Source organism: Pleurodeles waltl, chromosome 5, assembly GCF_031143425.1.
Source record: "Pleurodeles waltl isolate 20211129_DDA chromosome 5, aPleWal1.hap1.20221129, whole genome shotgun sequence".
Classification (NCBI taxonomy): Eukaryota; Metazoa; Chordata; class Amphibia; order Caudata; family Salamandridae; genus Pleurodeles; species Pleurodeles waltl.
The window spans coordinates 594,902,204-594,928,208 of NC_090444.1; the positions used below are offsets into that span (position 1 = coordinate 594,902,204).

Genomic DNA, 26,005 nt, shown 5'->3' on the forward strand with positions numbered 1-26,005 from the left:
ATAGGTTTCATCAGGACACCGATGGAGAAGAGGAGGGTGATGAGCTACTCCGCCCCCTCCCCACACACACACACACACACACACACTGTACAGAAGGCACACAATACTACAAAATTTCAGTAGATTAGTTACCTCCACTGAAATGGAGCAAGGGCGATTAACAGAAGAAAGTGTCTGGTTTGTAGTGGTGATCCATAGGGCAGAGGATGTGCTTAATCTGCAGCTGCCCTCCATTTAGACAAAAAACATGTATTCTGACAGAAATTCTCCAAACATGACCAGCGTAATCTAAACACTTACTACCATTTTAATTGTGCCTCATTGATGCTTGAATGGCTACCTGTTCCAGGCCTTAATCTTGTCAGTCAGCTGACCAGTAATTACGGGACATAGTGATCCAGGTTTCCTTACGAAGTACTCTACACCTGAGAGCCTCATTGTGCAGGCTTCCGCTAGACAGATAATCTGAATTTCTTCCAGAACAACCACTACAGAGAGGGAGTCCAGTAGGATTGATAATTTGGTATGTGTTTCTCCTTCAAGCTTGTCCATTAGATCCATGAGTGCAGTTTGTTTTCTGTACAGTTGTATGTATGCTGTGTGACAAATGGCCGGCAAAATTGTGCCGGCACTCCTGGAGAACCTTAGACCTCCTCTGGATCAATCAATACATGATGGGCAGCATGCAGGAAAGTATGTAATCCATGCAGGCCTGGGTCCTACTTATTGCACTGGCTGCTGTGCAGGCATTATTAGTGGACGTGCCCCTCAGTAGGCCCAGACTCTACTGGGAAAAAATGGACTTAGTGCCTGAAATTTGTAAATTTCTCCATCAGCAACCCAAAATAGCACCTGAAACCCTCACGGAGCAAAGAATTCCATTCATTGGGGCAGTACTAGACACAGTTGTGTTCAGGGCTTTTCTCCCACTGCAGCAAGTCCAGGGTGTTATAGGATGAGTCCTTGGTTTTAATAAGGGTGGCATTCAAGGGCCCTGCAATGAAACATCAGGTCACAGTAGGCTAAACATAAGAGACAACTATCTAGAAGCCTTCTCAACTTGCTGGCGATGGCTCAGGCTCTGCAGTGGTGCAGACCGGCACTAACATAACATGTGGAAAGCTACTCCTCCTCCCCCATCCTGGTGGTGGTGGCATTGTTGCTTCGTTTGATTGAGCCACATAGGGGACGTACACTTCAGAAGCCTCTGTCTCCAGCAGAAAGGTAACTCAATATCAACCTGCTGGAGATGTGGGTGATATGCTGGGCCCAAAATGCCTTTCTACTGTCTATCAAAGGGAGTCTGATACAGGTTCTCGCGCACAACACTACTTCCACATGGGACTGAAACAAGCAGGGCAGAATGTGGTCCTAGGCCCTGTACCAGGAGGCTCTATGTCTCTTAACATCCAAAAAGGTCCCAAATTGGAGATCAGCACACTGTTGCCAACAATGCATCAAAGGCACTGAAAGGGAGAGAGACCAGAAACTGACATCCGCACAACACCACCCCCTGGTGCACAGGGCTTGTTCGGTCCCTGTAATATTGAAAAGGGGAGGAATCTGCTTTTACACAGAATATCCACAAGAAAGAATGTTACTGAGGTTAATAACTTTTTCACTGCTGTCAAAAAGTCAAACACTAGTAAATTAACAAAAAAGTTGTAAGTTGATTTAAAAAATAAATAAAAAGAAAAGCCATTAAGTACTTTAATAAATGGCATTTCCTTTAAAAAATAAATGGCATGTTAATTTAAAAGCCTAAATGTTTTATAATGGCCCACTGCACTAAAGGGCAGTTAATAGAGTGCTTCCTAAGGAGTGGCACTGTCCTGAAAACAAAAAACATAAGTATTGGTGGATAGAAAGCACATTGGCCAAAAGTGAATGGAAAAAAAACAGGCACAGGAGTCGGCGAGGAGCATAAAGAAGGCACATAGGCAATGACATTCATTTTACCATTCTATTTCTGTAGTGTACTTTATTTGTAGGGGGCATTTTTGGTAGAGTCTACATTTTTCAAGATTCTTGTAGTGTGCCAGGTTAACCCGCTGCATTATTATTTGCCAAATCTTTGATTGCTTGTGAAAATGCAGTTACGTATCTTGAGACTTTTGATAAACCATCCCTAACTTTGAATTACTTTCCACACCCTTGCTAGCTTAGATCCTGTTTGGGTAAAAATAAATATTTGTTTTCCTTCAAGGTTATTGTAGAGCAGTATGTCCAGTCTCACCCAAATGGCCTGCAAATCATGTATGATAAGCTGTTGGAGTTTGTACCTCACCACTGTCGTCTCCTACGAGAAGTGACAGGCGGAGCTATCTCAAGGTAAGCATGCTTTTTAAGTTTGAGTAACCGTGTTCTTCAGTCCGCAGTTTAATCAAAATCTTATTCAGTTAGAGGAACACCTATATAAGTTGATGTGATAGTGTGATGCTTAGCAATTTGATTTTTTTCATTTTGTCCTGTGTTCCTCAATATTTATTATTATTTTAGCAGCAGATATGCTGTAATGGCTAACCTGCTGACCATGAAATCTAGGCAAATTAGTTCTTATTCTAATGCTAGCACTTCACCAATTAAATGTGACTGTGCAAAACTCCTATCTCTGGGTGTCTCAAAATGTGGGCATGTGTAATGAAAGTGTGTGCAACACACATTATAGAGTGTCCTTCTACTAATATCCAAAATACATGTATTTCTATCCACTTTGGACCATCTGATTGCAACTTCCTCATTTCAGAATCTGGTTTCAACCACAAACCTAATACCCTATATGCTCCTTGTGAAGGTTCTTCTAAAGCACCCATAAAACTAAAAATAAAATAATAACATAAAACCATTTGCAACAAGGAACTAGGATTTTCGCTCGGGGCCCCTATGCAAGTTTCTTACTTTTGTATTTCATCCCATTTTTGTAGAGCTGACAAACTGTCCACATCATACTAAAATCTTCACCTGGTCAGCTTTTCAAGTGCTGGCAATGGTAATGGATTTGTAGATAAAACAGATTATTTTGACACATGTGCCACATTTAAAGTAGGACTTTATTTTTGTGCAGGTTTTTGAGGAATTAGTAGCATATAAATTACTCAGAGTAACCTCTAACATAGTGTTCATGAACAGTAATACAATTACAAAAAAATTGCACTTGTTGCCTACTTTATTTACCAAGAATGTATTCAAATTGCTGCCTAATGTACTCAGTTACAAGTTATTTAAATTGCAAATATCTCTTTTCTCAATAGTGAAAAGGCAGACATTGTGCCTGGATATGACTTCTTAGTAAATTCTGTTTGGCCTGAAATAGTGAGAGGCATAGAAGGAAAGTTACCATCGCTTTTTAACCCAGGAAACCCGGGCATCTTCCATGAGGTAAAATATTATGTTTAGTATACAGTGTATGCGCTTCTATGGAACATTATAAAATGCTTGTATTTCTTGCTCTTGACACAGTTTCACAATCACCAGTGACATACCTAATTACGAACAACCATGTCTGAAGAGAACTGCTGTAATCTTGCAGCTTCTCTGAAAATAGTTTAGTTGCATTTATCCTAGCTGAAACCTTAGATGTTACCCACATACTTAGTGAATTGTTGAAATATTAATATTCCTTGTAATATGTAAATATTACAAGGAATATTGTCTATTTTGTTGACTTAAAAGTCTTAGAAAGCTTTGAAGGTGTTTGACCCCCTGCAGTGTCATGATTATAACAAAGGATTTCGATCAGACACAGCTAGTGATTGTAGAACTTCTTGTGGCAATAATACAACCGTTTTTGCAGAAAGAAAAACTTTTATTTCTATTGTTTCTACTCAAAATGGAATTTCCTACCTTTTTGATTCTTTTCACTTTCTTTTTTGATTAGTTTTCTGCTTCACGGAGTCTATTTTGTATACAACTTGTACCTGCCCTGTTTTTCTTTGAGACCACTAATTTCTTGTTCCTTAAGTTTTTCATGCAATTTCCCTTAAAATACAGTACACTACATTGTCATAAGTCAGCATTACTTCCACCACATAAAGCTATCAATTTTGGGATCCTGAACTGCATTACTTGTAGGTCACCAACACTAGCCTCTAAAGGAGCCATCTGACAGTACACAAACGGCACTGTAAAGAAAAAGTAGCAACATGGATATATGCCAGATTCTCCGAACACTAAGGGCTTGATATAGAGTTTGGCAGATGGGGTTACTCAGTCACAAACGTATCAGATATCCTGCCTGCCATATTACAATGTCCATAGGAAACAATGGAATCGTAATACAGTGGATGGGATATCTATCAATTTTGTGACCGAGTAACCCCATCTGCCAAACTTTAAATCAGGCCTTAAAAGTGTTAAACACTTACAGACCATTTACAAAAAAGCTCTATTTGCCTCAAAAATGATTTTTACATATGTCTGCAGCAAGCCATGTAAACACTTTCACACAAGTAAAGCTTTTTCGCATATGATTGCCTTAAGGCAATCAACCCAGTTGCCACACTTAATTTAAATTACAATAACTTAATCCCATGCACCTACTCTAATTGGACATCATTTCTCTTGTGCAAAACTGTTAAAATCAAAGCTTGCTCATAAGCTAATGTCTCTGTATGACTTGTTGGTTGAAGTGCCAAAAGCATAGTATCACAGTCAAGACAATTCAAAACATTGCTCACTTAAAACAACTTAAGCTTGTTAAAGGTACAAAAAATAACCTCTAGATGCACAAAGCTAGCAGAAGATATATTGTCCTTCCAGTGTGTTTCATTTCCTTTTTGTATACCACATTTACTGACTCCTCGTGAGGAGAAAAGTCAAGTTCACAGTATCATACATAACCTTTGAATACCTGGCTCTGGTATCTTCTGTAATACTATGTTTCTCACATTCCAAACAGCACCCCACATTAAAACAGAATGTATGCTTCAGCTCAGATCACCTTCACTAATGGTACCGCTACCAATTTGGGAATGATTTTGTAAAGCTATCCCTTCTGGTTTTCTGCTGACATGGTGCAGTTTGTTTTATCCCAAATACAAACTACTCTCTGCACCCATTCAGCCAAATCGTTATTTTATATTACAATTCTTTATCGGTTTTTCACATTCCGAAAAACGCATTTCACAGGCAAATGTGTACTTGAACAACAGTATGATTGATTCCCCATGATAGAGCAGTACAACTGAAATAAAGTGTTCTCCAACAGAGAGAGAGAAACTTACTAATTATGACCTACGGAGAAAAAGAGAACAGAAAAGGAAGAGGCGAAAAAAGGAAAGAGAGAAAGCAAGGAACACCCCCCCCCCCACAACTCCTTTTTGGAGCAGTCTCCATTATCATACAAAACAAGATGCCAAAAATATGAACTAGGTTGGGCCTCATGGCTTCCAGTGCATAATCAGAAAAGAAGAAAAGCACCCATTATCCTCCATGTTCACCCCGCGCCCTCAGCACTGTGGGTGCATGGACACATCTCCAACCTCCTAGTGTCTGGCCCACCAGTATCCCTCAATATCTTTCCTTGGTCTTCTCAGATGTTGATTCGTTAACCCTAGAAAATGGCCTCAGGTGAAAGACTACGAACCAGTCCTGCGCTATCAGGGCCATGTGTTAGGCCCCTGAGAATGGAAATTGATACATTATCTTGGGTGTTTTGCCTTATCATTAGGTTGTATTGTGCCATATCAACTAACTGGTCAAATATGGTTGCAGGAGTAATAATGAGCCCCAGGTCTCCTCTAATTTCTGCATTTGGTCAATATGTTTGTATATGATTTTTTCATTGGCAGCCATCTCATGCGTGTCAGATAGCCAAGTATGATAAGAGAGTGGCGTAGAGGATTTCTAGTAGTGCAAGAGCTCTACCTTCACCACATCCAGGACCGTGGAGAGTCATTGTTTCACGTGGTGGGGCAATTCCGGAAGGGCCAACATATTGTGCAACAAAGCCAGTTGGCTCATTAGTAACAACGCTACCCCAAGTTTGTCCTTTAACATATCCCATACCTATTGCCAGTGAAGCAAAAGATTCATACAGTCCTATGAACTGCAGAGCATCTCTAGCACTTAAAGCCTGCTTACATGTGAGACCTATGAAGCTTAGCCGGGGTCCAGTGTAATTGTGGAGGACCATAATTTAACTGTATTTCAGCGTACATTCCAGCAACAGACTACTGTGATCTTGTAATCCTCAAGGAGTGCACTCCAGTCTTCCTCAGATATTAAAAGATCCAATCTAGTTACCCAGGAGTAGTGGAGATTGCAGGCATTCAGTTGAGGAAAAAAGGATATCAGTTAGCATGCCATAGAGTCCTGCCACAGTCCCGATATAGTTGTTCCAGGTTATAACATTCTGTATTAGTGGATTGGCCTACAACTCATAAGGTGGCACCTGCAGTGTTTTCCATAAGCTGTGGGTGAGTCGGTAGTGTTTCCAGTGTTGAGAGGGAGGGAGCCCATATTTGCATGACAGTAAGTCCAACAAAATCAGATCTCCTTCTTGGAGCAGGTCTTCAATGTGTTGTATTCCCGTTTCTGTCCCAGGGACCTATCAGTTTCCACTCCCTCCTATTATGTTGTCCCTGTTTATCCATACCGGGGGACGTAGGTGGGCTACATCTGAAGATCAGATCAGTGCATGGGCCCATCACCAAGCATAATGTGTGGTAAAAAGCTGTGAGAGCTCCTTTTGTCTGAGGTATGTGCTGTTCTAAAAAGACCATTGTAGAGGTTTCTTTAAGTGACTTTAATATATGAAGGGCATATGCCAATTGGGAGGCCAGCCTGTAGGACTCTGTGTGCAGAAGGCACAGCCCCCCTTAGTGGCTTTGCAACAAGGCCTATAGCGCCCACACAAAATTCCTAATACGCTGATCAGTCTTTCGTACAGGAGTCTATGGGATTCTCATGGAGAGCATGCCAAAGATGTAATTAAATATCAGCATCATGTTCATTTTAATGTCCAGTTTTTACCCTATTTGGCAAAACCTTTAGCACCCTCTGTAAGTCCCTAGTAAATGGTACCCCTGGTACCTAGGACCTGTGGTACTAAAGGAGGTCCCTAAGGGCTGCAGCACGAATTGTGCCACCCTAAGAGACTTTCACCAAGCACATGACAGGCTGCCATTGCAGGCTGCCTGTCTTGGTGCAGACAAAAGTGAAAATATAACAGGACACACAGCCTGTGTGCCATGTCCCCTACCACTGTATGCAATATATGTAAGTCACCCCTCCAGCAGGCCTTACAGCCCTAATGTAGAGTGCATTATATTACATGCAAAGGCATATTGGCACGAGCAAATATGCCCCTGATAAGTCGCTGTCAATTTTCAGACATAGTCAATGACCAGGGAAGCTATTTTAAATGCATGTGCTGGGCACTGGTCAATATGAGTTCCCCAGCTCCATGATGGCTTCACTAAGCACAGGAATGTTTTGGTATCAAACATCTTAGTTTGGTGAACCCACACTGATGCCAGTGTTGTTTACCAATACATGTACCCAGAGGGCACCTTAGAGGTGCCCCCTGAAATTCTACCAGCCTCCGGTGTGCTCACAGACTGGTTTCTACCAGCCTACCGTCCGATATGCCGTTCTGGACCCCTAGGGTGAGAGCCTTCTGCTCTCAGGAGGTCCAGAACATAAGCCTGTCCCGGAAGATGATGTAACACCCCCTCCCACATGAAGACCTGCTGATTAGCCTTCCAAGGCGGCAAGCCTCAAAGGGCTGCCACCATTGAGCTTTGAATCTGGTTCCCCTCACAGGAGAGGAAGCCCCCCCCCTCCGTCCAGAGCCCATTTGGCACCTAGACAGGTGGAAAGATTAGCTAGTCAGGTAGGTGTGCCACCTCCAGGCTAGTACCACCCTTAAGGTGGGCTACTACGAGAGGGACACAACTTTTCAGAAGTAGCCATCTTTATGATGGCATACTTAGGAATGCTGGGACAGGGTTATGTCCACTTCCCACAGGAAGTGGTCATTTAGGGGGCGTAGTGACCCCAATAGTCAGCCCATTGGCTACTACCCTACACACCCCTACTGCCCCTAAATTCAGTATTTAAGGGAGCCCCTGTCGGCTAGACAGGCAATCCAGGGGGCACTTGCTTTTGTGTCCAGCTCTGACAACCATGGGACGATGTGAAGGAGGTCCCAAAAAGAAGGCCTCGAAAATCAGATTTCTCAGAGAGGCACAGCGGAGGTCCGAAGGCTGTTTCAAAATGCTCAAACGTTCAGTGACCTGACACCTACTGCAGGGTCTCTTTGTGGACTAGACTGTTTATGCTGTGCGCCTGCAGGAAATTAAAACAATGGTGTTCTTTTTGGCAATATGGCTGCCAATAGCAATGGTTATAATGAAGTCCACTTTCTATTGCTAGTGGTTGCCAGCAGTAATGGTGTGTGAGAAGTTCTGATACCCATATTTTAGATGGCTGTCATTGCTTCATGGGTGATAGTCGACTTTCCTCGTTTATGAGACCAGAATGCCTGTCTCAGTGTCTCCACTACTGAGGCCAGTGCCGATAGGATGCAGATGACTGTAGGTCTGGCTTAGGGCACGCGCTCTGTACTGCACACCTGCGTTGGTATAGTCCCACTGAAGGGGAGGCCATCCCAGGCCCCAGGGCCCAAATCTCACCAGGTTGGAGGCGGCTACGGGGTGATCGCTGGAAGCTGCGCTCTTAGTGCTTGTATGCGGACTGTCAAATTTAATAGGCTTTGTCGAGCGGGCACTTGCGAAGTGGTCGGTACTGCTCTTTGCCTATTTCTCCTTCTCTGCATCTGGGGCCCCGTAGGTGCCTCTGTCCAGGTGGTCTCTGGTGCTCGCCATGCTAAGCACCCAGACTATTTGGGAAATCCAGCTGTTGATGGGTTATTTTCTTGTGACCAAGTTTCAGCAAGCCAGCAGCTCTATGAAAAGGCAACTGTGCTCCTCTGCATGAAGATCTTAATTTTGAAAAGTTTACCTACTCCTACACCTTTTGGCTAAGCCCAAGATTTTGGTGAGCAGATGAGCCTTCTGGGGGTTGTGGGCTGGCTTCTCGCTTAATGATCACTTTGCTACCTAAATCTTGCCTGGGGCACTAAACCCTCAGCTTGTTCCACACCTAATGTCCAAGGAATTATCCTTCTTTTATAGACATTCCCAAACTTAAAATCTGACTCATTTTCTGAGATACCCTCTGCTGCTTATCTGATGGCAGTTTTTCTGCATGTGTTTTTTTTTTTTTTTTTAATAAACACATTTTCTTGGAGTTTGACAGCTATAGAACATAAAAAGTAAAAATTCTGAACAAAGAAATAAACCTCCTCATGTTTGGTCTCAATCTCTCCCCTCTGCCACCCCCCTTGCAAATCAAACCACATTAGAATGCAAAGAGTCCAGTGTTGAGGACAACCTATAATACTCTCACCATTTACCCCAAACTTCTCGAAAACGTCTTACATCCCGGGGCTGTATAAAACACAGTCCAAACTACCATGCCATTTATTCCACCCTGGCACGTTGGGGTGTTTCTAGGTTTGCACAATGTCCCTTTTGGCCACCAGGGCCGCCAGTCACACTAGACTCCTGTTGATGCGTGAATCCACAAAGCCGTTCATCATACCAAGTAGTGCAGCTTTCGGGGTCATTTGGATTGAGGTATCGAGGATGGCTGAGAGGGTAGCACGAACCTGATACCAATTGTAGGAAGCTAGCCTGGTGTGTGGTGAGCAGGATCCAGGTATCTCCTATTAGTGAGGTGTAGTCAGTGTCTAGGAAGCCAGGCTCTCTAGAGGTAGCTGTAGATGAGCAGCCAAGACTTATCTAGGAGACAAGCAAAGCTTAGAAAATACCACTTATAGTCACACAGCACATAAACACATTAAAGAACCACACAGTGTTACAAAAATAAAGGTACTTTATTATAGTAACACAAATACTAAAATACTGTATAGGCAATACTCTACTAGCAGGTGAGTAAACACACTTTTACATACACCTTATTAATTAGTAATGGGCATAGAAGGTAATAAAAAACAGTGAAATAACAGTAAACAATAGAGCCCCTAGGGGGAAACCAAACCATATACTAAAAACATGGAATGTGAAAGGCACCCCCACCCAGGTAAGGGGAGCTGGAGAAACTAGGAACCCCAAAAGGTAAGTACCAGAGTTCCCCCCAGCGACCAGGAGAGAAGAGGCAAGTACCTGTTTTTTCCCAAACCCACAGAAAAACTTTGTAGAAGGACTGTGCAAGACCCAAGCAAGACTGGAAGAAACAGAAGATGGATCCGGACAGAAGAGGACCTGCAAGTGAAGGGGACCAAGTCCAGTTCCAGTTGGGGTGTCCAGTTGAGGCAGGAGCCACTACCCACCCTTCTGGAGATGCAGGACCAGGTCGACGGTGAAGACCAGAAGTCTGCTGTGCAGCATAGGAGCAGAGGAAGAGTTTCAGAAGTAATGCCGTCGTGTCCCACATTGGAAGAAGAGTTGCAGTCCGTCAGTGGTGTGGAAAAACCACCAAAAGCCTTGGCAAAGACAAGAGTTGCAGAAGAGGAGTTGCAGAGCTGCTGGGGACCAGGAAGGTTTGAGGGGACTCAACCCAAGGAGGTGAGTCCCAGGCAACCCTCAACAATGAGGAGAGCCAGAAGTCGAGGATGCAGCCCGACAGGCAACAGCACAGGAGTTGCAGTGAGGCCCACTAAGCACACCTGGGAAGGAGTCCCACATCGCTGGAGCAACAGGCAGGGGACTATGCGTTGCAGAGAAGAGTGCTGGAGGCCGGGGCTACACGGAGCCTGACTATCCCTTGGAATAAAAGCCAACAAGACTTGGAGGCTGCAAGAGTCGCGATTCAGAGGGGTACTGTCCTGCAAGGGGTGGCAAAGTCTCCCCACCTCCTAAGTTAGACAGCTGGTAGAAGGGACCAAGGGGACTACTCAAGACCACCACCTGTGTTGCAGGATCCACGTAGAGTTGCAGGAGAGGAGATCCACGTGGCCGGTCGTCGTTGCAGTTGGAATCTGCGGATGCAAGGGAGTGACTCCTTCATTCCAAGGGAGATTCCTTCTTGCTTCTTGGTGCAGACTGAAGACTTGCCGTCTTCAGAGGATGCACAACTGGGGAAATGTTGCAGTTGCTGGACGGAGCCGGAGAAACAATGATGCAGAGTGAAGTCATCCCTGGAGCTGCACATTGTAGGTTCCTGTGAAGTCCAGTTGCGGTTCCAGTGGCCAGTAGTCAAAGTAAACATTGCAGAGGAGTCCTGCTGGAATCTTTCATGTTGAATTTAAGGACCCACCCAAGGGGGAGACCCTATATAGCCCTCAAAGGGGGATTGGTCACCTAGCAGGGTGACCACCTATCGGGAGGGGGCTGTGACGTCACCTGCCTGACTTGGCCTCTCAGATGCTCCCAGAGGCCTCTGCCCACCTTGGATTCAAGATGGTAGAATCAAGTTGCCACCTGAAGGAGCTCTGGACACCACCCCTGGGGAGGTGATGGAGAGGGGAGTCCATTGACCAGTTCCACTCCAGAGCAGGGACCGGCGATCCCTGGAATGGTGAAAAACGGTTTATGCAACGAGGGCACCAGTGTGCTCTTCAAAGCATACCAGTGGCTTGGGGAGGCTACCCCCTCCAATGCCATGTAACACCTATCCCCAAAGGGAGAGGGTGTTACTTCCCTCTCCCAAAGGAAATCCTTTGCTCTGCCTTCCTGCGCTTGAGCTTTTCAAATAGCGGGAGGGCATAAACCTGTCTGTAGGATACCAGCAGCGTGGGCTGCCTTGGAAAACCCTGCAAACTGGTAGGAGCAAAGCTGTGGGGCCTCCAAGGAGCCCCCAGATTGCATGGAATCATACAACCAATACTGGCAACAAGTATAATTCCAACATATTTGATACCAAAAATGCCCACGTTCGGAGTTACAATTGTGTAGCTTGACCTAGGTAGTGGGGTATGTTCAGTACATGGGTAAAATGGTTTCACCCCCACTCACGAAGTCCAGGAAAATGGAGCTGGAGTTTGTGGGGGCACCTCTTCTAGTGCAGGGGTGCCCTCACACACACATGTACCTGCACCATGAGCTAGGAGGGCCTGCCATAGGGGTGACTTACAGAGACCTGGCACAGTGACCTGTAGTGAAAGGTTGCATGCACCTTTTCACGAAGGCTGCAGTGGCAGGCCTGCAGACACATTTGTATGGGCTCCCATGGATGGCATAATACATGATGCAGCCCACAGGGAACTCTGGTGCCCCAGTGCCTGGGTACCTATGTACCATATACTAGGGACTTACATGGGGGCACCAGTATGCCAATTGTGGGGTGCACAAATTCAGGAACAACCAAATTTAGAAGGAGAGAACACAGTCATTGGGGTCCTGGTTAGCAGGATCCCAGTGAACACAGCCAAAAACACACTTACAGCAGGCAAAAAGTGGGGGTAACCATGCCAAAAAGAGGGTACTTTCCTACACCAATAACTGTAATCTATGGGCATTACTAAACCATGTGAAATGAATATGCTGTCAGAGATTGAGAGCAGGGTCACCTGGGGTCCAAAACAATACCTGCACAGCTCAGTTTTTGGGGGGATTGATAGGGGGGGTCATGTACGTTTGGTTTGCCCCTCCCACCTCCATCAAAGAGTGTCCAGTGTCTCAGGGGTGTTACCTATTAGGGCACGATATAGTTGGAAAATACACCCTTGTCTCAGCCTCTCAATCAGTAACCTAGCCTCCAGGGGGTTAAATTCTGGGTGTTTCTGTTGTTGGTCGCTGAAGCACCCCAAGGCATGGCGCACCTGTTAGCATTTATGATACTTGGTGTGAGAGAGAAAAAAGTGGGTCTGGAAAAGAATACATAGTGGATCCCCGCCATATGTCAGCCAAAGTAGAGATCCCTATAAGAACCCAGCAGTGAAACCCCTCCAAGCTTGCCAGCTGCCCCAGTCAGTGACCCCTTGTTGTATTTACCTGTGCTAATAAATGGTTAAATGCAGTGCGTGCTTTTAGTTGTTAGGTTCCATAAGAACTTGTGTTTATACAAGCTGTGTTCTGAAAATGGCTCTGCGAGACCCTAAGGAATGTGATGATTTAAGTTCAACCGAGTTGCTCTGGCTGGTTCAGCTTGGCTGTTACAGCAGTTGACTTATGACCTCCAGAGCATTGGTGTTTATCTTTTTGGGCTCTTTTGTTTGTATGCCGCAATAAATATCTTTACGGCAACAGACATTTCGTGTCCTTGAAGAAGTATTTGGAGAAGAGGCATACAACACCCTCCAGGGGAGGGGGGGGGCTACCGGGTTAGGTGCCTATCCCAGCCCATGAAGCTCAAAGCCCCTCTCCAAGAATATCACTCTGGTTCCCCCCGGAAGAGTGAGTAGAAGTGGTCAGCCGTATAGATAGTGCATCACCAGATCAAGGCTCAAAACACCTAGTTCCAGCTGGATGTTGGATCATCCCAACAGCCCATTAGCCAGTCATTTATAATCAGGGTACGGTTGTTGCTGCCTGGATTGTCCTGGAGTCGGGCCCATATATGAAAGTAAATGATAATGGGAAAGGGGGGGAAATGAGTGGTAGTCCCTTCATCTGGAGGGCAACTCCTATCGTGGCAAATAGCGCAGAGTGAGGGTATTGTATCTCCTGGGATCCAAGTCAGCTGTAGAGGAGTGAGATGGTCTCCATTGCTGATTAGTATGATTAGGGCCGGGACACCCACTGGTAGTTGTGCAGTTCGGGGCGTAAAAATTAGTACATCTGTGCTTCCTAAAGAGAGGTGCAGTAGGTCCCAACTCGGGTGGAGTAAATATAGATCGGGGCATATATATCAGTTCCCCAGCTTTCTCAATCTGCATTGTGATCCATGGTTCCCTCCGCACTGCCCAATCACATCAATGGGGCAGACAAACATGCAGGATCAGGTCAAGAGACAAGCGGCTGTATGCAGCTGCTTCCCTCTCCTCAGGCGCAACCACCAGCTGTTTCCGGGGTCACCCCAACCACACCTGGGCATAGCGGGCAGGTCCGACACGGGAAATCAAGTCACAAGCCTCTGAAGTTTTGGTGCGATGCCTCAATGCGCTTCTCAGCAGCACCGCATCCTGTGGCCTCCTCTGCACCATCTGGACCCGGCCGCGAGGTCAAAGCTGCATGGGGCCATGCAGGGTGTAGGTAGCCCTGTACAGAATGGTGCGTTCCCCCAGTGTGATGGGCAACAGTTAATGTTGGGGCTCCCGAATCGGCCCGGGCAACAATGGATGTGCAGCAAAAGTGTCTCAGCCCGTGGACCACCACCATCTTGGGAGTTGAGAAACGACATGGCCCGGCAGGTACAGCAGCCCCCGAAGCCAACGGGCAGCTGCCAGCCAAATCACGACCACCCACACGATCAGGGAGTAGATCCAAGGGGCACCCGGCAGTTTAGAATACCCAGGGTGCTGAATGGTGTAGGATTATCGAGGTGGTCCCGGGAGTGCCTTTAGGATACGTCCTCCATCTTGGCTCTGTCAGCCACACCCTGCCCCCCCCTTCTGCATGTGTTTTAATTTGCTCAGTGCAGGTTAGGCACTCGTTTTAAGAAACTAAAATCAGCTGCTCAAATACAAGTGAAATCACTTTGTATTCTAAATAGAAATATATGTGTATTTCTTTTCTGCCTTTCCATTCTAGCTGTCTTAGTCTTCTTCCATCCCCTCCCTCACCTCAAGTTATTTGGCTTATGAAGGAATTTGTGAGCATCAGACAAAACGCCCCAAAAAAGTAATACATAACAGCCCATCTGACTTAAGAGTTAAAAACCCAAGAGCATGAAATAATACTTTAAATCACACCATTACCTGATTACCTTCATGTCCTTGTCTGTGAACTATAGGTGCTGTCCGCGCAGCCAGCATGTACCACCTTCTTTCCCAGACTAGCTGGTTCTTCAGACTTATACATAATTTCTGTCAAAAGTCATGTTGCCTTTCTGTGTGAGGCAGTCCATCATGTGATCTGCTTTCTTCACTCTACCATATCTCTTCAAGGAGGAGTAGTGGCTGCACTGGTTGGACCCCAAAAGAGCCCTTAGTCTTTTCGTCTTTTGGACTATGGCCAAGGGTGGTTGACCTTTTTTTGTGGTTTTCTTTGGTGATAGAAAGGCAAGTCCAGAAACGGACCTTATCCAGATGGTTTGTTCTTTACAAAATAATGTGCTGTGCCTTTCCCAAAAAGAAGCCTCCTAAGGACCCTAGGGCTCATTCCACCAGAGCTAAGCCTTCCCCTGTGGCCTTGGCCAGTGGTATTCAAATGCTGGACATCTGCCAGGAGGCTACATGCGGTATCTTATCACACCTTCACCAGGTACTACTGCCTTGATTCCCTGGTCTGTGGAGAGTGCCATTTGCCTGCTCAGTCATGCAAGACTTTCTAGTGTGAGTTCACTCTTCAGATCCTCCACCTTACATGCTTTCATGAGGTACTGCTTTAGTATCTGTTTAAAAGGTGAGGTATCTGAGACTAGGAGTACCCACCCGAAGGATAAATTACTTACCTTTGGTAACAGTCTTCCTGGTGGGTACCTTAACCAAATGCAGATTCATCACAGCCCCCCCACTGTTCTTTGGAGTGGGCTTCTAGGTCAGTGGTTCTTAACCTTTTGACTCCTGTGGACCTCCACCTAATCATTACTGGAATCAGGGGACCTCTATTACTGAAAGCCAGAAACCTTGTTTAAGCTTTCAATAAGTTGAAACGCAAAACTATACACAAAAATACAGAGAGAAACATTTATCAAACAAATACACAAACAATTACATATTTTATTTAATTTGCAAACACATTAAAAAAAAATAAAAAAAATATTTTTAATGGGAAGGGTGGGGCCTTTGTAAGTTCAAATAAGACCACACATTATCCATACTATATTCTCTTTGATGTATTTGCACTGCTCCCATGAATCAATCTCAGAACACCAACTTAATTTTTAAGTTTTAACTTTGTAAATCTGTTAATGTTTCACGCAGTGTGGACTCCATGAGTAGGTGTCATGCACCTCCATGGGTCACCATACTACAGGTTAAGGATCACTGTTCTAGTTGGTAATAAGGTTCTGTGCTAGATTCTGCACACAGTCATGGTTCTCAATCTGTTTATGATGCTCCACACCTCAGGGGACAGATTGCTTTGTTGTAAATGAAGGCCGGAGCGCATTGTGTGATACCTATATATGGCTCCTTGCCTTCATTTCCAGAGGAAGGACGATTCGATCCTTCAAAATAAGCATTACCAAAGATGAGTAACTTGTTCATTTGCACCAAATAGCAGGTGCAAAAACTATGAATTGCTTGGTTTATTAACCAGTGGTCAGCGCTTGTGGGAACTTTGTAATGAGGCCTAATGTCATTAATTGTTTATTTTTTTTCTTAGCCAACGATGGTAAGAGATTTTAGCCTGGGACTGATAACATGTTCAGAAATTAACTGTTCTTGTTGGTGGCCAACTTTGTGTTCTTGGTTACAAGTGGAAAATAGTTTCAACTTTGAATGGGTTACTTAAATTTGTAGACCTCATCATTTACTGTGTAGTACAACAATAAAACAGAGGCTCGAAACTGCAGTACACAAGCCATGTGTTCCGGTTGATTGAGGATTACACATACAGCTGTAATAAGATATTATCTGAATGACAGTCATGTAGCACGTCTCCTCTATAAAATAAGTTGAAATGCCCTAAAACACCCAAGAAGTATTTAAAAATAATGTTGTGACCTTTTAATGAAGTAAATATGAGAAGCGTTTAGAGGAACTCTCTATACAAGAATCATAACTCGGCCAGCATCATCCCTTTGAGATAATACATTGTGATTACAGGTGGTAGTTTTCAAAATGCTTATTTCAGCAGGGGTTTGTATTGGATTTCACAAGCTGTTCTCTCTTCCACAGAAGTACACCATAAGCATGGACTTTGTACGGAAATTTGAACTACAGTGTGGGTCACAGGCCAGTGTGAAAAGACTGAGGTCACATCCTACCTACCACAGTTTTAATAACAAGTGGAATTTGCCTGTTTATTTCCAGATAAGGTCAGTCTTTGAACAACTTTTATCTTGCCTTTTTTCTCTTTTTACAATGCCGAGGTTCAAATTTTCATTGTTGTCACAGCTGATTTTGTTTGAAGTGAAGCATGCCAGTGTTTGGAAACATTGTGGTTCACAGCTTTCTTTTAACCTGAGCAGACTCAGAAAACAGGTTTGTTTTCTATTATCATGCTTTTAAATGAACTTCTCTTCTGTTACTGCAACTTTTTTTGCTCAGTGTTATACTGCACACTGTAATTTAACCCAGTTTTTTACTTGTAAAGGGCCCTAAAATTCTTTGTGGTGCAGAAGTATTGTAGAACACTTGCATAAACAAAATAAATGGTTTTAGACTACATTATTGTCTTGATTAAATGTAATGCATTCATTAGGTTTGATTCTACTTTTCTAGGCGGGGTTCTTAACGGTTTCTTGTAAGTGCGTGCTAAGAGTCTAGTTCTTAAGCTGGGTGTCTTAAAGGGGACGTTCACTTTTCTTGTTGTATCTTACTTTTAAAATCAAATTTTATTCCTGATTCACCAATTAAGAATGTTTTTTGTCTATCTTATTTGTAACTTTTTATAATTACTTTGCTTTTCTTTGTTCATTTTATAAACTGCTTTCAAACTTTGGAACTGGGAGTTTTATCAAAACAGGACAGAATGTGCAGCATGTACGTTCTGGTACTGCAACAAGGGCACATGCGAAAGCTTGTTCTTCCTTTTTCTTTCCTCCAACAAGAAAATACAGCTTACTACTTTGCACTTTTGCAGTTTTACATGCTCTTCATCACTGTTTGATGTTTTGCCAAATTAAAGAACCATCAAGGTAGCTACAGATCGACTGAGTTACAGGTCAGCTACAGCTTGATTGAACTGTACTTGTTTTCTGAAGGAAATGAATGCTTAATGTAATCCTGATGACATTGGCTAATTACATAGTACACCACACAAACTGTATAGTTTCATATTGCATGAATGATATTAAGTACTTTCCAACACTCTTTACTTTATTGACCTTGGAAGGATTAAGGGCCCAGTCGACCAAGCATTGAAACTAGCTTAAAGGTTAGTCTTATCTCTCAAGATAAATGGTTTCAAAATTACTTTATCATACTAATACCCCATAGGCTCTTTTGCAGGGACTGAATGATTTCAAAACTTGACAGGTTATTTGTTAAAATATCATTGTGTATACCCCACAAGTTTAAGGTATCATTTAATGCTAGATGACATTTTCAAACGATGAAGTACAAACGTGGGATCCAGGAATAGCTAAACGGAAACCGTGAGCCTTGCTTAACACTTAAAGTGCTGGAAATGCTACAAATACCTGACAGTAGTGAAGGGTAATTATAGCGCTCTTTGTTCCAAAGTAAAGAAGCCTCTCCCGTCCATGCTTTTTATTTCTAATTAATCTTCTGTATTAAAAAGAACTTAGACTAGCAGTCATTTCATGTTGAAAGTTGTTCAATACTGTATTGTATTACATGGATGCTTCTACACTTTAAACAACATTTAGCCAAGTGTTCTGCTTAACAGGTTCAAAGAGATAGCAGGAAGCCTAGAAGCAGCATTGTTGGATACTCTTCAAGAAGCACCAGGTAAAAGTTTTTTTTTTTTTTTTTTTTCTGTCGCCTTTTGGTAACTGAAAAATTATCACTAGCTGCTCCTTGTTGCTTCATCATTGATCATTGCTTCTGAAAATTGTTTGTTTGGTCTTATACAAATCCCATAGTAAGAGAGGTCTGATTCACAAAGATGACTTACACCTTGAGTAATTTACTATTTGGAGTAATTTCACCCCTTTTCAGTATTCACAAACTCAGAGTGTAAATTTATTACAAAAGTATAATTCATCTCCACATCCAGAGTATAGTAATTGGCTTACTCTTGTGTGGGTGAGTGACGTCCGTCCCTAAACCACTCCATGACCCTACCAAACACCTCTTGTTTCTCCCTAATCCCATCCTGTTTTGGAGTAAGTCTGACCCTTTTAAAAGCCAATCCCCTGGGTCCCACCCACATTTACTACTAAAATGTGTGCTTAAGTATGCAGAATCTCAGCCTTTGGGAGCAAGGAACTCCGCACATATAAGTATAGCTAATTACGCAGATGTAAACCCCACACAGTTTGTGAATAGTACCTTGTAGTATATTTTGTGGTACTAGAAAATGTACTACAAAGTGCAGTTTGTGAAGCAGGCCAGTTATTTTCTTCTATTTACAAGACTTTGTTCCTGTGGTATTGTGATATGTCCCTCTTAACCAGTCTGTTTTCAGTTTTCTTTTTCTTTTCTGTCAGATAATAAGGGATGATATGTCTTGTCTTAAGAAACCTATACCCTGCTACAAATATACATGTAACCATTGCACAATGTTTCCAGTGGATATGGGCCTGTTAGAAAATAAGATGATTTGAGTCTCTGCATTATGAATTAGGTTCAGGTGCATTTGGTTGGGCGTTTCATACAGTGAAATGCCTTTGTCAATATGTGGCTATTTTTCTTTTGACCAAAGGTTAGAAATCTTCATTGGAATATGTGTCTAGAGGTCAGGCCAAAGCAAGAATTTGTGTTGTTTTCTCACAATGGCAGATTGCTTTTTTGCTTGTTATATTAGGAGGTGAGCAATAGCGGCTGTAATGACGTTGCCTCCAACCAGTCACACAGGTATAATAGTGGGTACCTTCTGATATGAGTAGGCTCATTCATGGGTCTTTGAGTGCCTGTACATTTCAGAGTACCAGCTTACATTTCTACAGTTAGCCAAGCGTTTGAAATAAAATTCTGCTTTCCACTGCTCATGCACCTGAAGCCATTTATTTCAACAAAGTTACTGTTACCTGAAAGAAATCTCAGTTTGAAAACAATGGTGAATCGTAAGGGAAAATAGAACCATCTAACGGGAGGGGTTGCAAGAGCAGAAGTCCCCCTCATTCCTCTGCATAATGAAAAATCGCGGTTCAGTGCTAGCACGTCATTTATCAAGTTCACATATTTATGTTATTGGAAAAACCTAAAATGTAAATTTTCATCTGCATACTTCTACTCGGCCAGTGATCTTAACATCAGCTTTCATTAGGACCCCATGGATACATGCTAGAGTAGTGAAGAGGACACGGTTGCACAGGAGGATAGTCATCACGATGTGGGTGAAAGACAAGCACCCAAAATTGGAACCAAGTTACATATTTTTAAAGTCAAACTCCTCTCAAACTCAGGTTGATGGCTGTTTGAGGAAAAAAAGCCTCTGATTGTAAGCCCCGCTCCCCAAAAAGTCTTACCCTCAAAGGAGCAAAAATTAGGATGTGTGGTGAATTTCCAAAAGAATCTGCCACATATTTTCCTTGTGCACTGGCTCACAGTAAAATACTGAGCTAAAAAAACTGCATTAGGAAAAAATTAACAAAATATAGATGTATTTTGATATGGTGATCAAAGATTCAACAAATCAATATATTACTTAGCCAAAATGTCCCTGGATACAAAAGAACAAATAAACTTTTACAAACCCTGAGCGTTGTAGAAGTGGGTCGGTAAGGAAAAAGGGGTAGATTGTATTAAGACACATTGGTGGTAATAATCAACTTTTTACGATTCTGAATTCGTGTTTATGCACTGTGGTTTTTACTCAGTGTGGGTGAGCGGTTGGATGGGTCTCATAATATGAAAGCACCCTATAAATGCTGCTTTGAAAACACACTTTTTCTTTAAATTGTAGTATTTCAAGGTTTCTTAAGGCTATGTCATATATAATTTACCTAAAGAATACCATCCACAGTAGGGTTCTTCAAATCAATAGACAGTATTTTAACAGTAATCAGTGATTGATTTTGATATTGGCTAGCGTAAACATATTCAGTTCTGGGCTCTTAGATCGGATCGATTGTGTGAATTGTAGGTGTAAAAGTGTTGTATGTTGCAGTTGCAAAAATACTGAATGCTTCTACCAAAATTCATGCCCAACCTATTGCCATACACAGTACATTAGTCCTCTTTAGTGGCAGAGAATTAACACAGATGTAAAAAGTTACTTTGCTAAAGATGCTGCTAATATCTGTGCAAATAACTGCAAGTTATGGTGGTATTTTTGATTAAAAAGTTGCATGTCCAGTCAAAATGAACAGAGACCACAAACCTATTTTAAATATCCCATGGTTTGATAATTTTGATAAAGCTAGCCAGAATTGGAATTGAACTAGTGACCTAGAGCAAATAGTCTCCTTCACTATATGCTAGGTCATTGAGCAAATCTGCCCTTTACGTGAACTTGTGACAGGTTACTTCCCGGATTTAACTTTGTTAGGGCTAGTTAATATAGTCTGATTCTAAGGTAGCGGCCCCAGTAACAACCAGAAGTGCTCTTTAGAGTATTCAAATACGCGCTGAGGTATTCTGCATTAAACTTACCTATTTGGGTAGTCAGTTGGAGCTTCAGTCCAGTTCCTCCAATGTGACATGAACATAGTGCTTTGTTCTCAGTTGCATTTGTCCATCTGTCATTTGGCAAAAAAGTTCAGGCTAACATTGTCAAACTGTTCATCTAAGGGCCATATGGAGATTGTGTGAATGTTTGTAATATCCAAAGTTATGTATCATCAAATAAAAATAAAAATTAGTGTAGACACTTATACAAGGAAAAGTTAAAGGTATGTATGAGTAGAAAAGTGAGGAATGAGGATGTATCCTGTAATATTAGAAGAAAATAGAGGGTGAAAATAAGAGCCTTCAAAAAACCTAAACATTAAATGTGTGTAGCAGCAGCAATAGTGGAAAAGTTTGACAAGCAGACAATGTTCTGGTTTTACCTTCAAACAAAATATTTCTCATCACATACTAAGTGATTTAATTTCTGCACATTTTATAATCCCTGGCCCCAAAAGACTCTCCATTGAGCCTTCACCATTAAACAAAAAACATTAACAATTTTTTATTGAATACTTTTTTTTTTTTAGCTGAAAGCTCTTACTGCCTTAATTCTACACACATCCTGTGGACCAGTTTGTTGAAGTGTTGGTCAGACGAAATCTTTATACCCTTGCTGGCTCATCGTTTCTGGAAGCTTACACTGCAGTGTTTAGCACGTTACTCTGAATTTATCAATGAGGTAAGATGATCATATTCCATGAAAACAGTCACAAAGATCATTCTTGTAATGTACACATAATTACCAATAATGGGGGAATTTTTCCTGACTGGCTTGGCCCTGTTGATCTTTTAGGGTCACTTGTTTTGTTTTTCTAGTGGCTTCTTTTGTATACTTGTAAATAGTGTTGTGTGACTTGTTTCTTTGCCAATTGTCTTCTTCAGCTTAAAATTATGTTTCTGAAGCGATTCATGTTGGTAAATACAGCAGTCAGTTAGTGAAACTGCATCTGAGGCTAACCCAGTTTTTCATATTTGTACAGTATCCTTTTTTCTGTGTTTATTTTTTGTGACCTCCAGTGGGTATTTTCCAGAGCTATCCCTGTTTCTGACTGTTAGTGGATATAAATGTAAATGCAATTTGGCCTTACATTGGAAAGGCACCGTCTCTAGCAAAATATTGTATCAAAATACATACAAAGAAGACAGTGTTGCTGTAAAACCATCATTTATAGAGTGAACTATTTAGACTTTTTCACTTGCATACTCTTTCTTACCAATCTGGCCTTGTACAAATATTGCATCAGTAAAGATGGATGAGGATCTTTACTTTTGAAGCCACCACATTCCGAACCACCTTAAAGCACACTTAGCACCTGATTGCTAACACAGTCAGTAATCAGCACCTCCATGTCCAGCAACCCTAGCCTCCTTTTAGAAATACACTTGTCATAGCAAGCATTGTTGCCCTGCCATCTCTACAGACCTCTTCTGATACCTCAAATGGGAATCCACCATAACCCTCTCCCCCCTTCTCCACAGGGATCAGGGTACAGATTAGAATGGCCAGTACCCAGGGTCACAACAAGATTTGGAACATTTCTTTCTGACCACAGAACTTTAAAAAAATCATGTCAGGGCACCCAAGTTTTCCAGATCCACATGTGAGCAACTCATCTAGAGCATGTCTTTGCTTTGCATTCCAGAAATTGGAGTCCTGTTTATTCCGTTATAAAATCATGACTTTTCAACCCAGTCTGCCCAGTATGAACCTGAACTGCATGAACTAATTACCCATGGGCCTGGGAGACTTGAGAGCTCTGTCACGAATGTGGTGAGAGTAACCACCTTATCAAGGATGTATCTGCGTTTGTGGACAGTACTACTTTACATTCGAGCAGTAACCATCTGATGAAAGTTTTAGTCAAATGTGTGGCTCAGCTTGAGGTTCTCGTAGAGCACTGAGCCCAAGATGAGCCAGTCTTTCATGGGAGGGAGCGTGGTCAAGTGGCTACAGCTGTCGACCATGCAACATGGGGAGAAAGATTCAAATCCAGGCTGTCAAATTTCTCTCTGTGAAAAAAAAGAAATTAAAAAAGGTGTAACTATTCTTTGTTGGCAAGTTCTGTTATGTCCTTGCGCAAGGTTTGGGCTATGCAAAAACTGCCACTCATCCCCTCATCTCAGATGCCAACAATTGAGCACCTTTAATGTGAAAAATAGATGTTAATCTGTAGGCAGAATTACACAGTGTGGAACCGAGAAATACGAGGTCAGCCCTGGCCTCCATGCTTGACCAAACTCTGTGATCCTGGACAAATACATTTTCACTCAGCCTCCTTTTTGCTTTTTATCAGATATAAGATAAAGATTTGAATGGGGTTCCCCACATACGATGGTGCCATAGTAGGAACTCAAACAGCTTAAAATAGCGGTGACTTGAATTTGGATTGGAGAGGAAGTTTTGTTATGCAATTGGCTTCTGTCAGATAGCAGGCTCCAGTAGTGTGAGCACAAAGATGTTGCCTCTCTTATATGTCTAACTGTTTGGGTTCTTGGCTTGACCAATGTTAACACAGAATTGAAACTTTGGTGACAAACGTTTGAAAGCTACTGTCAGAGGCTATTTAAACTTGAAGGTGTTATTTCCGAACTTGTGGACTCACTCAAACTTAAGATGATGCATGTCAAATATCTAAAGCGTGTCATAGTTCCAACTTGCTACCCTCTCCCTCGAACCAAGGTCCCTGCAGGCCCTCCTGTGGTTACCAATCCTATTCCTATTCTGCCCAGTATTGTGGTTGAGTCGAAGGAGGTGTATGGGCACCGATTGACTCTTTTGAAAATGCCTTTGGAGTTACTCCTCATAATAACACCGATGCCCCTTCCCCGAGTCGGCCTCCTGTATCCTGTTCAGTTTGGGTCGGGCCTAATGAGACTGGTAATGTAGGTGACAGGGAGTCTCAGTTTCCAAAAGGTCCAATTATGTTGCCTGGTACATTGGATTTACCTGCTGATGTGACCTCTCTTGTCTTGGTTTTGGCTAATGGCTCAAAGCTTAAAGGAGGGTGTACAAAAAAAATGTTTTGCAGCTAAAAACGAAAGTTGTTCACTGGCTTGTTGTTAGAACTAGGGAAGACTCCTTTTTGTTTAAACACATTAATTATGGCCAGGAGGTTACCAGGATTGGAAGAGGCTCTAAAATCTTTGAGGGAGACTTCATAGTTGTCAACTTTTACCAGCCCCACTAATGTCCCTCCTTTCTCCTCCTTATGGTGCATGCTCCTGCATTCAGGCCCTCCTGGTAGGATATTTTTACAAGCCTGTTCTTTTGCACACTCCCCACTCTTCACACATACACTCTTCTGTGAATGCTCCTCACACCTAAGCGCATATGGTTTTACTACATTTAACCACTCTGAGCCTTTGTGCACCCTGGAAAGTTATGATTAACTGCCTCGTACTTCCTGTTTGGACACGTTCCATCTCGGCCAGTGACTCATCATGGCAGAGTTCATAAATTTCCCTGACACCCTTGAGGCCTCACCTTTAAATTCCTTCAGTATTTTGAGTTGAAATATAGCAGACATTGAGTCTAAGAAAAAAGACACAGACTAGCACACCTTCTTAAGAGGTTTCAGGATCATTTGTCTTCAGGAAATAGGGGCTGTCTCAAACTTATTCCACCTCAAGAGTTTTAGTTCAACTCTTCTCATGCTGTCCCTGGGGACCACGTAGGAGCCTGAGGGAGTGTGGGGGTTACTCACACTAACTGCCTTTTGCTTGAACTGTAAAATCAAGGAAATATGTACAAACTCACCCAACATATAATTGCTGTTTCATTATCCTTCCTAAAATCGCTTATTCTGTTGGTAGTGAACTTTTATAATTCTAACTGCTCGCAGTAGAATCTTGAGCATGTGCTCTCCCTATTATCCTTGCTGGGGCACTTCATAGAAAGTTTTAACAATTACATTCCCATAGTGCTCATGAGTGGTGATTTTAATTCATATCTTGGCTCCAAATGTGGTCACCTCCCTACCAGTTGTAAGCACAAAACTTAATTCTCTTGTGTACAATATAAGCACGCTAAGCAGGAGGAACTGATGAACAGTATTTTGAATTAATTCAACATTTTTTCATAAATAGATTGGGGGGAGGACCGTGCTCCTGTTGCTGATATACCCACTTTCACAGTTGGAGGTTACTCTTCAGTTATTTTATATTGGTCTTAGTCCAACTTCTTTGCTCGGGTAAAGATCAGGGGTAATTTGGGACTCTCGCAGCAATCATAGCCTGCTGACAGTCTCTCTAATCTGGCACGTAACCCCTGATCTGGCCACCACATTGATGAACAGATGGGTAACGGTCACTGATCAGGCGTACAGAGTGGAATGGTTCAAAGTCATCCCTAGAGGTTTTGTGTTTTTTTTTGTTTTTTTGTTATCGAAATTTGAATGACATGATGCTTTACAGATTTTGATGTGTGGCTGAACGATCACTCAGCATATGAGAGGTTTCTGGGTTCTTTTAAATCACTATGTGAGAATGCGAAGAAACTGTTGACCACCCCCTTGAAATCCTCCCACACGAGCT

The 26,005-nt window shown here is 42.7% G+C and overlaps 1 protein-coding gene across 1 annotated transcript in view; it reads left to right on the forward strand.

Moving 5' to 3' along the window:
* The window catches only part of COG2 (component of oligomeric golgi complex 2), a 231,880-nt gene that overhangs the window by 94,363 nt on the left and 111,512 nt on the right, over positions 1-26,005 (forward strand). Inside the window, exons 8-12 of the mRNA XM_069234441.1 lie at positions 2,207-2,331; positions 3,252-3,378; positions 16,910-17,049; positions 18,585-18,646; positions 22,000-22,151. Of these exons, the coding sequence (XP_069090542.1) occupies positions 2,207-2,331; positions 3,252-3,378; positions 16,910-17,049; positions 18,585-18,646; positions 22,000-22,151 (606 nt within the window). The remainder of the gene's footprint in view (positions 1-2,206; positions 2,332-3,251; positions 3,379-16,909; positions 17,050-18,584; positions 18,647-21,999; positions 22,152-26,005) is intronic.